Source organism: Pipistrellus kuhlii, unplaced genomic scaffold (assembly GCF_014108245.1).
Source record: "Pipistrellus kuhlii isolate mPipKuh1 unplaced genomic scaffold, mPipKuh1.p scaffold_m20_p_2, whole genome shotgun sequence".
Lineage (NCBI taxonomy): Eukaryota > Metazoa > Chordata > Mammalia > Chiroptera > Vespertilionidae > Pipistrellus > Pipistrellus kuhlii.
The window spans coordinates 175,575,059-175,590,969 of NW_023425515.1; the positions used below are offsets into that span (position 1 = coordinate 175,575,059).

Here is a 15,911-nt window from a genome sequence, read left to right on the forward strand (position 1 = left end):
GTGCTTAGGAATGCATGGCCCGCACTGTCCATTTATCCCGGAGGCTCCTTTTGGAATGTGTCTGCATTTCTGGAAGGCATCCTCTGTGTCCTCCTCAAGAGAACCAAGTCTTAACTTACTCTGATTTGTGATAAGGATGAGCCCTGCTGGATGATCACTCTCACCCGTCAAGCATGTGACCTTGAGAACCACGCACACCCTTCGTGGGCCCAATGAAGTTAAATGACGCCTTCCGGCAGCTCCTGTGCCGGGGATGACATTAAGATAGTGCAGCTGAAAACTAACACACACTGAGCTTCTGAGCAGAAAGAGGTGCAAGAAATTCAAGGGGTGGGTTTGTAAGGCCTCTGCTTCCATCCCAGCTATACATTAATAAGCAGAGCTGCCTCAGTTTACTTGTCCAGAGAGACCCAACGAAGCAAGGATAATCTGATGCGGCCTCTCCTGCTTGAGTGAGCACTGCTGGAGAAAAGCACCCAAGGAGACAAACAGGTGCTGCTACATTTCCATGGCACCAATCTTGATCAAGCCTGCAGCAGGGCCAAGCAGTCCATCTGTGTTTCTCAAGGCAATCTATTCTCTTATCCGTGGAAGCTATCTCAAGTGTTCTCTACTCTCCAGCCCACAAACAGCCCCCTCTCCTCACCTTGCACCAGGAAATGACCTTGTCTCCCACCTCCAAGAAAATTCCTTCCACTTCCAAGTACCAGAGGCGGCAGCCTGCAGAGAATCCCCATCTCCATCCTTCCTTCCTCTCACTTCTCCACCTTTTCTATCAGATTCTCACCCATCAAAAACCAGTCCCCCTTTAGACTGTGCATCCCATGTAGGCTTTAGATCAGGGACCTTCGTTCACAGTAAGAAGTGCAATACAGTCCACACTCACACATAATTGAAACATACAATCTACAAACAGCACTTACCTTTCACTACCTATGATGCACTCAATTATTTTCCATTCTCTTCTTTCCTTTTTTTTTTTTTTTTTTTTTTAGCATCCAGCTCATGACCCACCACATCTCTTTCATGACCAGTCACTAATAGTGGGCTGCAAACCCCTGTTTCAGAAATGTTGCTGTAGATTCTCCCTCACCTCCCATATGCTTGGAACCTTATGCCTTGTGTAATTCATCCTCCTCCTGTTTCTTCAGCCTCTCCCCTTCTGCCAAGCCCTTCTCATCAGCATTTACATTTTCTCAGGTCTGGTCTGGGTAGCTCAGTTGGTCCCAGTGCACCAAGGTTGCGGGTTTAATTTCTGCTCAGGGCAGTAAGCAACCAATCCTATATAATAAAAGCCTAGTATGCTAAATGTCTGGTGGTCTGTTTAGGCAATCAAAGGGCAATATGCTAATGATATGCTAAGGCCACTCAACCACTCGCTATGATGTGCACTGACCACCACGGGACAGACACTTGACAGGCAGGTTAGCTCACTGCTGGTGTCAGGCCAATCGGGACTGAATGAATGGGCCGGACATGTCCTGGAGCCCTATTGTGATCCCTTCCCGACTGGCCAACCTCCGTGTCCCTCTCTGGCCCTGATTGTGAACCAGTGGCGTCTCTTGGCCTGGCCTGCATCCTCTCACAATCTGGAACCTCAGGGGATGTTGGAGAGCCAATTTCAGCCTGATCCCACAGGCCAGGCCAAGGCTACCCCACTAGTGCACAAATTCGTGCACTGGGTCTCTAGTAAATGTATAAATAAATGGAACAACAAGTCAGTGTTTCTCTCTGTCCCATCTCTCTTCCTCTCTCCCTTCCTCTTTCTTTCTCAAATAAAAAAATGTTTTAATTTTTCTTATATCTCTCTTAAAAGTAAAGATCTTTCTTCATACCCCACATCTCCTTACCCATTCTCTGAGATTCTCTGTCACATCCAGACTTTTTGACAGGTTGTCTTCCCTTGCTGTATCCATTCATTGCCTCCTAGTCCCTTGTCACCCCATCCATTTTGACCTTGGTGTCCACCATCCCTGGAAACTACTCTCTCTGAGGTTACCAATGAGCCTCTTGTTGCAAAAATCTAATGGGTTGAATTTTGTTCTTCTTTTTGTTTGTTTTTAAAAAAAAAAAAAAAATATATATATATATATATATATATATATATATATATATATATATATATTACTATTATTTAATTTCAAAGAGGAAGGCAGAAGGAGAGAGAGAGATAGAAACATCAATGATGAGAATCATTGATTGGCTGGCTCCTAAACGCCCTCACTAGGGATCAAGCCTGCAACCCAGCATATGCCCTAACTATGAGTCGAACCATGACTTCCTGGTTCATAGGTCAATGCTCAACCACTGGGCCATGCTGTCCAGGCCAATGGGTCATTTTCCATCCTCCTCATACACAGACAACTAGTTGTATCTCAGAACAGGCAGCCCTTCCTCCTCCTGGAAGCCACTCTTTGTTTTTCCTCCCACCTCTTGGCTGCTTTGTCTCCATCTGTCTTGCCAGCTTCTCTCCATCTTTTGCAAGTTTCCATGCGGTGCTGTTGCCAATTTGATAGCTCTGTTGTTTGAAGTTTTTGTTTTTTAATATACTGCACATTTTCCCACATCTTTATTGATCAACTATATTCTTTTGTTAGTCACCTCTTAATTTCCTTGGCCCATATTTATATTTTGAGTGTTTATCTTTCTAATGAATTATAATTTGATACACGCTAAACATAGTAATTATTTAACTGTAATAACTTGCAAATATTTTATCTCCAAATGTCTTTTTATTTCTGTGATTGAAAATATTGTTTCCCTTATGATTTCTAATTTCAGTATAATGCTAAGAAAGTCCTTTCCCTACCTCTGAGATTATACAAATATTCCTCATATTTTCTTCTAGTACTTCTGTGGTACATTGAGTGAGGTGTGGATCTAATTTTTCTACAACTTGTTAGCCATTTGTCCAAGCATCTTTAATCAAGCAATCAGCCTTTACCCTGCTCTTTTGAAAGCCTATTTTATCATATACTAAATTTTTAGATGTATGTTTCTGTTTCTGAGCTTTCTTTTTTGGTTCTAGTGATCTCTCATGTGAAGCTACTACAATACAGATTTTATCATTGCACCTTTATAATATGATTTTATACCTGAGCTGGCAAGCCCTCCTTTTACTGGGAGAAAGTAGGTCTCAGTGTTGAAAGCTTGGGCTCTGGTACCAGTTGGACTAGGTTCATGTCCCAGTCCCATCACTTACATGCTAGCGTGACTGTTTACTTGAACCTGGGCTATGTTTCTGCATCTGTAAAATGGGAATAATAATAGTATTCACCGCGGAGGGCTGCTAAGAGGGTTCATGAATTAAAGCATATAACTCTTTTAGAATGCCACTCAGCACCTCATAAGTTATTATTTCCCATATCTCTCAAAGAGAGTTTGCCTATTTTCACCTGTTTTTTCCAAAAGAGCTTGAGATTTTTTAAGTTCAGGGGGATGGGGAGGGAATGGCCTGAGTCTTACCTGGAATTGTTATATTTATACAATAATTTAAGGATTATTGTCATCCTAACAATATGAAGTCATCATCCAGGAAAATAGTGTCCCTCTCATTTTTAAATTTTCTTTTCTGCCTATCCAGAAGTGTTGTTGTTTTCATTGTATAGGTCATGTTTGTTTATTGTTTTAGGGCTGAATTTGATCTGCACAGTGTAAAAAAATATACATAGGATTTTTTTTTACACTGTGAGTGTGTTGGTGTGTGAGTTAGGAAGGTGTGAATTTGTGTATCATACATACTTTTTATAGGATTGTGTCAAGATTAGTTTTAATGGCATTATTATTACACTTTTTTAAAATTCTAAAGCTCTAGCCATGAAACCACTTACTCCCTTAGTATTTTTCAGTTTTCTTAGGTTTTTCTCTTCTCTCAATTTTGGTGATTCAGAATTTACTTGGAGATTCTCCATTTTGTCAATATTTCAAATTTATTGTTATATTATACAAACTATCTATATATATAAAAAGCCAGTGACCAGAATGCCAGAATGACCAGAACAACTGGTCACTATGACGCCCACTGCGACCAGTGAACCAGCCCAAACAGGGGATTGGCCAGCCAACCTCCCACAGCCCTTCTCCCCAGCCACCCCACCCCTGATAGCCTCTCCCACCCCAATGGAGAGCAGGGTGGCTGGCCAACTCCCCCTGCCATGGCCCTTCCCCCCTGTTGGCCCCACCCCTGTCGGCCTGCAACCCCTACCCCCCAGCTAGCCCTGCCTCTGATTGCCCCCCATCCCCACCCCAATAGGGGACAGGGCCAGCCAGACAACCTCCTGCAGCCCCTCCCCTTTGCCAGCCTGCCCCCAATGGGCCCCCACCACCCTGATCAGGGGCAGGGCTGACCGACCAATCATCTGCAGCCCCTCCTCCCAGTCAGCCCTGCCCTAATTGGGCGATCTGGGCAGGCCAGCTGCCCATCCTCCCACTGCTCGGCCCTGATCTACCTATTGGGGCCTGGCTGGCTGAATCCTACAGGCCCGGCCCTGATCTACCTATTGGGGCCTGGCTGGCTGAATCCCACCTGTGCATGAATTCATGCACTGGGCTTCTAGTTCTTTTATAATTGGCATATATACTTAATTTATTGTCCTATCTGTGTTTCTACATCTTCTCTCTATTTATTGAGTAGATCGAAGAGAAGTTTATCTTTTATTGATCTCTATTTTTTCTGCTTTTATCTTTACTAAGTTTACTCTCCCTTCTCTCTCTCTGCTATTATTTAGTTATTGTCTTTGTAACTTTTTGAGTTTAAACATTAATTTCACTTTTTAATGTATTATTTAATAATGAATAGGGCTATGAATTTGCTCTTAAATATGGCTTTGGCCTATTATCATCATCATTATTATAAGTAGCCTGGATTGACAACTTTTGTTGCTTCTTTGAACTGAAGAACTTATTTAGGAAAAGGTTTTATATTTTCAAATGATTGGGACTTTTATTTATTATTTTATTATTGATTTCTAGTTTATTTGCACTGTGAACAGAAAATGTATCCCAACAGTTTTTCCTTTGTGGAAGGATTTATGGAGATTTTCCTGCAGCCTAATATAAAGTCCATTTCTGTAATATGTCACGGGCACTTGTAAATAAGGTGATGTTCCTTATTTGAAATTAGAGAGTCTCATATAACACATTCACACTCAAAGTGTTCTACAGATCCTCTCTATTTATTTACTTTTAGCCTCAGAGGAGTACATCTTTTTTTAATTCTTATATTATTTTTTAAACAGTTCATTTTGTCTGTTTCAGTGCTTTGGGATATAATGTATCATAACTGTCATATCTTTACTGTAGAATGCGAGCATCATCCATTTTTCGAATATCATCTCTGAATTTTGTTTGCTCTACCAGTCCCCTAGAAATTGAGTTATCATTTTGAAAGCAGTAAAGCTAGCAGTGACAACCAGAAGAAAAGATAATAAAGAGGGTTTTTTCAAAAAAGCTTCTTTTATTTTCTACTCAAGATCATATCCTATATAATGAAGACATAACATGCAAATGGTCATTATGCTGTGAAACATAACGATCGACTGTGTAACGACTAGATCACAGATCCCCAGGAGGGTGGGACAGCAAGCTATGGGGGGGACTAAGGGGACTAGAGGGAGCTCAGGAGGGCAGGGCATCAGGTGGAGAGCTACAGGAGGAGGCAGCGAGCTACTGGTTACAAGCGAGTAGTGGAGAGCTACAGAAGGGGGCAGAGCAGCAAGCAATGGGGGAGGGGGGCAGGGGTTGCTACAGGAGGGCAGGGCAGTGGGTGGAGAGCTACAGGAGGAGGCAGCGAGCTACTGGCAAGCTACTGGTGCACAGATTCATAATTCAGGGCTACTAGTTATATAATTACCTGATATTATGCACAGTTGTGCAGCCACTTGTTAATAAGTTTTCTACCTTTATTATTTTTTGAAATTTTGAGCCATGTGGGAGCCTTTTAACATAAAGGTCTATCCAAAATCAAGATCCATTTGCAGAACCCGGTGACTCCTTCCAAAAGACTTCAGAAAGCACCTCATTTTCCTCTTTTAACCCGGGTAATGGATAGTGATGAGATCCAATCACAGCACTTTTTGTTTTTCCTATTTGTAACACTGAGAAGTAAATTATTCTGAAACAGAAGTGTTTCAATGTAACATCCTATCTAATAAAAGAGAATCATGCAAATCGACCATACTTCTGCTATGCCCACAAGCCATGCTCACCAGCCAATCAGGAGTGAGTTTGCAAATTAACCCAACAAATATGGTGACGGCCACAGAGCTGGAGAGAGCAGGAAGTTTGGGTTGTTCCTGGCGATGGAGGAAGCCAAGCTTCCCGCCCACCCTGGCCAGCCCTAGCCTCCGTTCAAGGCTACAAAGTTTCAATTATAGAAGATAGATAAATCCCAACAAAAATGGCAGCAGCCATGAAGCTGGAGCCAGTCAGAGGCTTGGGTTGCCCCCAGCAATGGAGGGTGCCAAGCTTCCCACCCACCCTGGCTGGCTCTCAAGGCTACAAAGTTTCAATTATAGCAGATAAATAATTCCCAGATACCAGGGCCTCCGCTTGGGTCGCCAGGGGGTGTGGCCGACCTGCAAACCACCACAGATCCATCGCCCAGGCAGCCCCAAACCTGATCTAGGACACCCTTCAGGGCAAACCAACCGCCCCCACATGTGCACCAGGTCTCTACCTATGTAATAAAAGAGTAATATGCAAATTGACCATCACTCCAACACATAAGATGGCTGCCCCCTTGTGGTAAAAAATGGCTGCCCCATGTGGACACGAGGGCCAGCAGGGTAGGGCAGTTGGGAGGAACCAGGCCTGCAAGGGAGGGCAGTTAGGGATGACCAGACTGGCAGGGGAGCAGTTAGGCATCAATCAGGCTGGCAGGGGAGTGGTTAGGGGGTGATCAGGCTGGCAGGTAGAAGCGGTTAGGGCCAATCAAGAAGGCAGGCAGGCGAGCAGTTGGAAGCCTGCAGTCCAGAATTGTGAGAGATGTCAGACTGCCCGTTTAGGATTGGGCCTAAACAGGCAGTCAGATATCCCTCGAGGGATCCCAGATTGGAGAGGGTGCAGGCTGGGCTGAGGGACACACCCCAGCTCTGTGCGTGAATTTTGTGTACCAGACCTCTAGTGAAAATGATGTAAATAGCCAGGACCGGTTTGGCTCAATGGATAGAGCGTCGGCTTGGGGACTGAAAGGTCCCGGATTAGATTCCTGTCAAGGGCATGTACCTTGGTTGCGGGCATATCCCCAGTAGGGGGTGTGCAAGAGGCAGCTGATCGATGACTCTCTCTCATCGATGTTTCTAACTCTCTATCTCCCTTCCTCTCTGTATAAAATCAATAAAATATATTTTTTTAAAAATTATGTAAACATAATTTTCCAATGAGAGACCTGTGTAACACAATGCATACTCCCTTCTCCTGCCCTTGTTGCAGCGAGTTTGAGTTGGCTCTTGGGATGGAAAATCCAACTTTGTAGGGACATGTTCTTTTTGTATTAGTGTCAGCTCTGTCTCTATCTAGGTGCAAAAATAAATGTTTCTTGCTATCCAGAGGACTCTTGTCCTGAAGAAAAAGAACGTCACCCAAGAGTTTGATATTATCCAAGGGTCTGATATATTAAGACTCTTTTATTCTGTACTTTGCATTTGCCTCCACCAGTAGTTGTCAAACTCTGGCAGCTCATTATAATCACCTGATAAGCTTTTAGACTCTGTGATGGCCTGAGAATTGGTAAATTTTTTAAAAAATATATTTTATTGATTTTTTACAGAGAAGAAGGGAGAGAGATAGAGAGCTAGAAACATCGATGAGAGAGAAACATCGACCAGCTGCCTCTTGCACACCCCCTACCGGGGATGTGCCCGCAACCAATGTACATGCACTTGACTGGAATCGAACCTGGGACCTTTCAGTCTGCAGACCGATACTCTACTGCTGAGCCAAACTGGTTTCAGCGAGAATTGGTAAATTTTAACATTCTCCTGAAATGAGAGCAATCTTGGTCCATTCCTTATTTTTTACTATTCTGAATCACTTTGTTTAAGACTGTGCCTGCCCCATAATAAGGGTTATGTTTACTAGGATAGATTAGCCTATATACAGTTATTATTATAAACTAGAGGCCCAGTGCACAAAAATTATGCACAGGGGTGGGGAGGCCCCTCAACCCAGCCTGCATCCTCTCGCAATCCAGGACCCCTCGGGGGATGTCCGACTGCTGGTTTACACGCCTAAATCGGCAGTTGGACATTCCTCTTGCAATTCTGGAGGCTGCACACAGGCGAAAGGCATCTTGCTCTTGTATGGTCAGCTACATTTTTTTGCCCTGATTGTAAAAAGTAGTGCATAACATAATCCTTCTGAGGCAATGGTACTATTTTCCTCATCTTGTGGTTGGGAAAACTGAAGTAGAGAGAAGTTAGGTAATTGGCTTTGTCACACAGTTATAAGTATCAGAATCAAGGCTGACCACAAAATGTGCAAGCCAGAGTCCATGCATGTCATCGCTGCATCATCCTATTTTTTCAGTGTTAGAGTAGCCTTGCCAGGTTTTAATTTTTAAATCTGAGAGACTGTTCCCAATATACAGGGTAGGGTCCCCAGGCCTGGCAGGCAGTCAGCACTGGCCTTGGCTGGGGACAGGAGGCAACTAGCAGGGCCATTAGTGGGGGGCACCACCCACCCGCCGGCCAGCCCCGCCCTCTGCTGCTGTTGCTGGTGGCCTCCCTCTGTGGGCCTGCAGGCTGGGGGCAACTTCTGCATTGAGCATCTGCCCCCTGGTGGTCAGTGTGCATCATAGTGACTGGTCATTCCACCTGTCGTTCTGCCATTCAGACAATTTGTATATTACACTTTTATTATATAGGACAATCTTTGTGATTTGTAGCATCTTTATACTTTATACTTCCTTGGCTTTTCCTTTGAATTCCTTTTTATTTTATTTATTTATTTTTGCTACATTGATTGCTATATTTTTCCCCTTTTGGTAATTTTGAAGATAAGCTACTTTATAGTCTATTACTAATTACACTTAATTAAAACATGCTTTAACCTACATTTCTCAAATTAACCACAGGAACTATGTAACAGAATTTATTCTAAGATGAGGAAATTAGCATATCTCCTTCCTCCCACTTTTCTCTTTATATCAGTATAATCTGCAATTTTTTACCCTGGGTTTTGGGCAGCAGTGATATATCTTCTCTTTGAAAGACTAATGGTTGCACTTGCATCCTGTTTTATAACTACCAGTACGTGTATAGCATTTATTTAGATTCTTTACTGTATGGCTTATTTGCTTGTTGCCAACCCTTTTTATAATTTTTATGAACCATAACTTTCCCAAACTTGCGTTCTTCATTTTGATTCATCTCTTGGTTTGGTAGAAAACATTTTCAAGTGGCTTATTTTGAGTGTTATGTGAACCGCATATTTTTAAGGTCACTAATATTGGGAGCTTTTGTCTTTGTTGCTTAACAAGTTGGCTGGGTTATACTCTTTTCTACTCAAACCATATAGGAAGAGATCTGCACTGTGTTTAAGAGACATGCATTAAGGACCGTGCCACAGTATTCGTCTCTAGTTTCCAGAGCTGATACACCTGTTTTTACAGACTTTGGTCAATTCTGGCAGTTGGGTCTTGTAATGGGATGGAATGTAAGGCTTATGTGTTCATGTTGCCCTCTTTTCAAATGTCATCAACCATTAAATACTCATTGATTCATTCAGCAAATACTGATTGAGCACCTACAATATGCCAGGCATTGTGGGACCATTAGGATTCAGAGGAATCACACGAGATTTCTGCTCCTATGAAGTACATGTGTACGTGATGGGAAGAAAGAGGGACAGGCCATAAATAAACAAATGAACAAGATAACTTTAGGGAATGGTGGGTAGCACTGCCATATACAGCTGCTCAAAATGGTACCCCTGCAGCTTTACAGCACAGAAAAAGGATATAAAACAAAAAGAAAAACGTGATGAAGTGGTGGTGGAGTGCTGTTAACTAAATTCTCCTTTGCAGCAAATCCTTTGTTCATAAGCTTACGGTACCCTTGATGGCCTTCCCTCTGAAACCATAGCACTTTCTTGCCTTCAGTTCACTGTGATGTTGTTCAACTAAAGACAGGACACAAGGTTTTTCCCTTCAGTCTTCAAGGTACTTGGCTTTCTTAGGTTAGAATTCCTCATCATTTGCATTATACCCCCAGCTGGAGGGCCACAAAGCTGGTGATGGGGTAGCTGTGTGAAGGCATCCAGGTCCACCCTAAAGCCCCCCAATTAAGGTTAATTGTAATTGGGTTGATAATTTGATCTTCAGCAAAGAGAATTCCACTGTTAGAATTGGGCCCAGTGGGCAGTACTCATCTCTTACTGGGAAACAGGGTTGAGGGTGGCTAAGAGGTTGGCCCCTGAAGTCAGATTAGTTTTAATTTGCATAAATTTGAATTTAATGTTACTATTTACTGATGCCCAGCCATGGCAAGTTACTTAACTTCTGTGTGCCTCAGTGTCTTCATCTTTAAATGGGATTAATAACAGTGCCACCACATAATGTTATTGTGATAGTTAAATTGAGTAATTGATGAAAGTGCTTGAAACAGTGCCTGCACTTAGTAAGCCCCCACTGGCAATAATAAATAATAATAATTATACTGTTAACTATATCTGGTGTTGCCTTAAACCTTTCCCTTTGGCCTAAACTCTTTCTCTACTTATAAAATACAGAGATTATTGGAGTAAGACTGAATGTGGCGAGGGACCAGTTGGCTTTGCTAAATTTGATGGAAAGGCTTTGGGTAGCAGTTTGAACCTAACAAAGGAAGTGAGAGGATGGGTGGAGTCATGGAGAGGAAGGAGAAACGCAACATAGGAGTCAAAGAATTCCTTTGTTTTGTGTTGTTCTTTTGTTCTTTCTTTGCAAACATGATTTTTTTTTCAATATAATTAGCTTCATTATAATTAACTAGATGCCCAGTGCACAGATTTGTGCACCGGTGGGGTCCCTCAGTCTGGCCTGCACCCTCTCTCAATCTGGGGCCCCTCAGGAGATGTCAATCTGACAGTTTCAGTGTGATCCCCACAGGCCAGGCCGAGAGACCCCACTGGTACAGGAATCCATGCACCAGGCCTCTAGAATGCAAATAAGATCTTTGATTAATCTCTTCCTGCTCTTTCCCTCCCCCTTTCCTCTGAATCATCAGTCTGTTCTATGCTTCCATGCCTGTGTGTTGAGCATCTGCCCCCTGATGGTCAATGTGCATCATAGCTACCAGTCAAATGGTTGCTTAGGCTTTTATATATATAGATAAGTCAAAATTTTAATTTATTCAGTTTCATTATTATTAACAACAGACAGCAATATATATGTTATAATGGGATTTAAATGCTTGTTCATATTAGTTTTTACTTTCTTTATACTTTCCTGTATGAAAAACAAAAGGTCTGGTACACGAATTCATGCACCAGTGGGGTCCTTTGGCCTGGCCTGCGGGATCGGCCCAAAAGTGGCTCTTCAACATCCCCCAAGGAGTCCCAGATTGCAAGAGGGTGCAGGCCAAGCCAAGCGACCCCACTGGTGCAGGATCGGGGCCAGGGAGGGACTCAGGAGATTGGCCAGCCAGGGAGAGTCTGCAGGAGGTCTCCAGGGCATGTGCGGCCCATCTCGCTCAGTCTCAATCAGCCAGACCCCAGCAGTAAGCTAACCTACTGGTCGGAGCGTCTGCTGCCTGGTGGTCAGTGCGTATCATAGCAACTGGTCAACTGTCTGCACCCTGGTGATCAGTGCATGACATAGCGAGCGGTTGAGCGGCCTTAGCATATCATTAACGTATTATATTTTGGTTGAACCTATGAGCAGACAACTGGACACAACATATTAGCTTTTATTATATATAATAGGGTGTTTAGAATGAGCCTCTATTATGTTCACAGTCAGAAAAATTAAATATTGTTTTCACTTTGAAAAACTATCACCCATAGACCTATTACTCTAATACAGTTTTTATTTGGGGTTCATGTCCACTCTTTATCTATATATAAATAAGTAGTTAAGAGCTATCATCAAAAGTATGCATATAATTTTATTATCTACCATTTTACTTAAGTGATGCTTAACATTTTCCTTTCTACGGGGTCGTATTTATCACTTTAATAATTGTGTTCAAAGTGCATCTTATTAAAGGCTATAACATACTTCACATTATTGAGCTGACATATAGGTTGTCCACATTTTTTCTCTATAATGAAATTATGTCACTATAAACATCTTTGTCCATGTGGCTCTTTTTCTTTTTAATTGTTTCTAGAGATTACTGAGGCGGAATATTTGAATCATCTTTTGGCTGTTGATAACAATTCATATAACCTTCCAAAAGGATTAGATCAACTTTACACTCCAACTGGCAATAAATACATATGAGTTTCCATGAAGCCTCAGCAATATTGGGTTATATAGTATGTTTATTTTCTCTAGTGTACTGGACTGTGTTTTCATATAGTAATCCTATTTCTTTCCCATATGAATCCTCTGAGCATACTCTTAGCTCATCTTGGTGATATTCTTATAGAATTAAAAATCTCTAATTCAATACTGGTACTTGCCCTGTGGCATATTTGTCACAATTCTGTTTTTTCATTCTATTATTTTTCTTTTTAATTTTGGTTTTGTGTGTTTCTCTTTCCATCGATAGCACTTTTCTTGTCTCAGCCTCATTCTACGGTCTGTTAGTCCCTGGCATGAAAAGGATTTAAAAGACGGGTTTCCAGGAAAGTGGCTCCTTGGGGTAAAGGAGAAAGGGTAGCAGGACATGGGTGGGGCATCGAGATGAGACCCTGTCACCTTTCTCCCCCAGTTCCCTCCAACGCTTTGGTCTCTGAAAAGTGGTGCTTACCTGGCACCTTCTTAGCATAGTTTTGTAGCTTCAAGGCTGTCACAATCCTCAGGGCACACCTGTCACTTCCCTACCAAAATGTTTAATGGAGAGAAATGGACTCAGACTGTCTCCGCCCTGCTTACCACCTGGGGGATCGCCCCCAGCTGAGAGGAGCTGGCACTGGAGCTGCACTTAAGCTTGAGCGATGGTTTTTCCCACACATGAGACGCTGCTGGATGCGCACACACAGAGAGGGAGAGGGCCTGAGAAGAGAGCGACTCTCCTATGCCTGCACATGGCACCCTTCTCAGCGCCATGTCCAGCAGGGAACCCAGCATGTCTCCCACCTAGAGCTCAGAGCCCAGCCAGGCCAGCCCAACCCTGGTATTCTCCTTTCTTTCTATTGCTCTTCAGTCTAAGCCAGTGGTTGGCAAACAGCGGCTTGCGAGTCACATGGAAGGTTATATGAATTGTTATCTTTAGCCCCTTGAGTGTGGCTCTTCCACAAAATACCATGTGCGGGCGCACACGTGTAGTGTGATTGAAGCTTCATGGCCCATGTGTAGAAGTCAGTTTTGGCCTGGGCGAGTCTGTTTTGAAGAAGTGACGTTAGAACACTCAAGGGGCCAAAGAGCCTCATGTGGCTCTCAAGCTGCGATTTGCCAACCACTAGTCTAAGGAAACGCACCCCTGCCAGCCCTCAGGAGACCGGGCAGAATGCCAGGGACGCTCACTGACCTCCACTGCTCTTCTCTTGCAGTTTCCTGCTTCTTCAATTTCACCAGCCCCTCTGGGGTCGTCCTGTCGCCCAACTACCCCGAGGACTACGGCAACCACCTCCACTGCGTCTGGCTCATCCTGGCCCGGCCTGAGAGCCGCATTCACCTGGCCTTCAATGACATCGATGTGGAGCCTCAGTTCGACTTCCTGGTCATCAAGGACGGGGCCACTGCCGAGGCCCCAGTGCTGGGCACCTTCTCAGGAAACCAGCTGCCCTCCTCCATCACCAGCAGCGGTCACGTGGCCCGCCTCGAGTTCCAGACGGATCACTCCACGGGGAAGAGGGGCTTCAACATCACCTTTACCAGTGAGTCCTCCCTCTGCCCCCAGCGGGCCATCCCTCTGAGAGGCGGTCCCAGAGGGAGGAGGAGTGACATGGGTGGGCTGCTCTAAGGGGTGTAATGCCCAGGCCTGGGGCTCCAGCGTGACCAGGAAGAGCATACAGCACTGCTGCTGGGCAGGTGCTCTTTCCTGTGGTATCACTCCCTCTTGAGCATTTATTTCCTATGTATAGTGTAAACAGAGCCTAGGACTTCATTTCTCCCTCCCTCCCACCTCCTGGAAGCCTCAGCAAGAACCAGGAAGGGCCCAAGGGAGAGCAAGCCTGCCGTCCTCTCATTAGTCACGGATCCCTCTCTGATGTGAACGCCGCTTGCTGCCCACTGTGGGCATTCCAGGGGGGCTTGGCCTCACCCAGGCCCCATCCCCATAGACACATCAGAAGCCAGCATCTGGAGTGCCGTTTCTGTTTGGCTGTGAGTCTTGATTAGAGCCGACTCAGGGGCATTTCCTCATCCCCCCTCTCAGGGCCACAGTCCAAAGTCGTCCCCTGCAGGTTCAATCTTGGGCCACTTCTAGAAGGAACCCAAGGCCCGGAGGTGATGGTTTTCATTTCTGTGTCTCCTGGGGTTATGGTGAGGGTGGAGATAGGGGTAGAATCTTGGAGACTGTGGACCACCGAAGGCAGTGAGAACTACTTATTAGATTATAATAACCTGTAGACCCATCACCTTGGCCGATGACAAATGGACAGACGGGGCTAACGCTGGGTCTTTCTGAACAGTTAACCAGATCCTTCCCCAGAGGCTGCTTGGGAAATGCAAGTCCTCAACTCAAGCCCCACCCCACACACATAAGCACACACAGAGCTGGTCCCTCTGGTGCTTTTTGTTGTTCTTGATTTCAGAAAGAAAGGGGGGTAGAGAAAAGGAGAAACAGAAACATCAATGATGAGAGAGAATCATGGATCGGCTGCCTCCTGCACGCCCCCTACTGGGGATTGAGCCCACAACCATGTGTCCTTGACCAGGAATGGAACCTGGGACCCTTCAGTCCGCAGGCCGATGCTCTATCCACTGAGCCAAACTGGGAGGACTCTCTTGTGCTTTTGACAGAAATGATCCTCTCTGCCCCTCCCCCATCCATGGCACAGAGATCTTGTTTTTTTCTCCCACCCATCGCTGCAGTCTGGTTGAACTGAAGACAGTACCTGCCAAATGGTCAGCCATGGGGGACCCCAGATTCCAAGGGAGCACCCCAATTAAAGCCCTTCCCTGACATTCTTGTCAGCACTTCCTCAGGACACCAGGCTAGCTAGAAGCCGTCAACCTCCTGGAGCCTGCCTCCTCCAGGGCGCCCTGCTCTCGTCAGCATGGGCAGCAGGCAGCAGAGCCCCCTGACCCCTGAGCCTCACAGCCTAGCAGAGCAGCTCTGGCTTGTAGCTCACGCTGCTTTCCCATGAGACCCTGAGCTCTGCACAGGTAGGGAAATGCATTACTTATCTGCCCAGCGGGGGTCTGGTGGTGGTAAGGATCAGTAATGTTATTGAATGGAAAAATCCACGAGTGACTCAATGCTCTTTCCCCACTGGTGAAGTGGGAAGAGGACGGGTAAGGAGTCCCCAGGGAAGCCCATTCGTCCAGGATGATGACAGCAGAGAACTCTGCAGGGTCCACAAAGGAAGTGTGGACACTGATCAGGCACTGATTGGGCACTGATTGGGCAAAAACACATGCTTAGCCCTAGCCAGTTTGGCTCAGTGGATAGAGCATTGGCCTGCGGACCAAAAGGTCCTGTGTTTGATTTTGATCAAGAGCACATACCTTGGTTGCAGGCTCCTCCCCGACCCAGGCCCTGGTCAGGGCATGTGCAGGAGGCAACCAATCGATGTCTTTCTCTCACATCAATGTTTCTGTCTTTCCCTCTCTCTTCCACTCTCCATAAAAAGTCAATGGAAAAATATTCTCGGGTTAGAAT

The 15,911-nt window shown here is 44.8% G+C and overlaps 1 protein-coding gene across 3 annotated transcripts in view; it reads left to right on the forward strand.

The window, feature by feature from the left end:
• CSMD2 (CUB and Sushi multiple domains 2) overlaps window positions 1-15,911 on the forward strand; it is a 540,305-nt gene that overhangs the window by 340,074 nt on the left and 184,320 nt on the right. For all 3 annotated transcript variants that reach the window (XM_036446754.2, XM_045584884.1, XM_045584885.1), the window contains one exon: window positions 13,636-13,962. In XM_036446754.2, coding sequence (XP_036302647.1) covers window positions 13,636-13,962 — 327 coding nt within the window. The remainder of the gene's footprint in view (window positions 1-13,635; window positions 13,963-15,911) is intronic.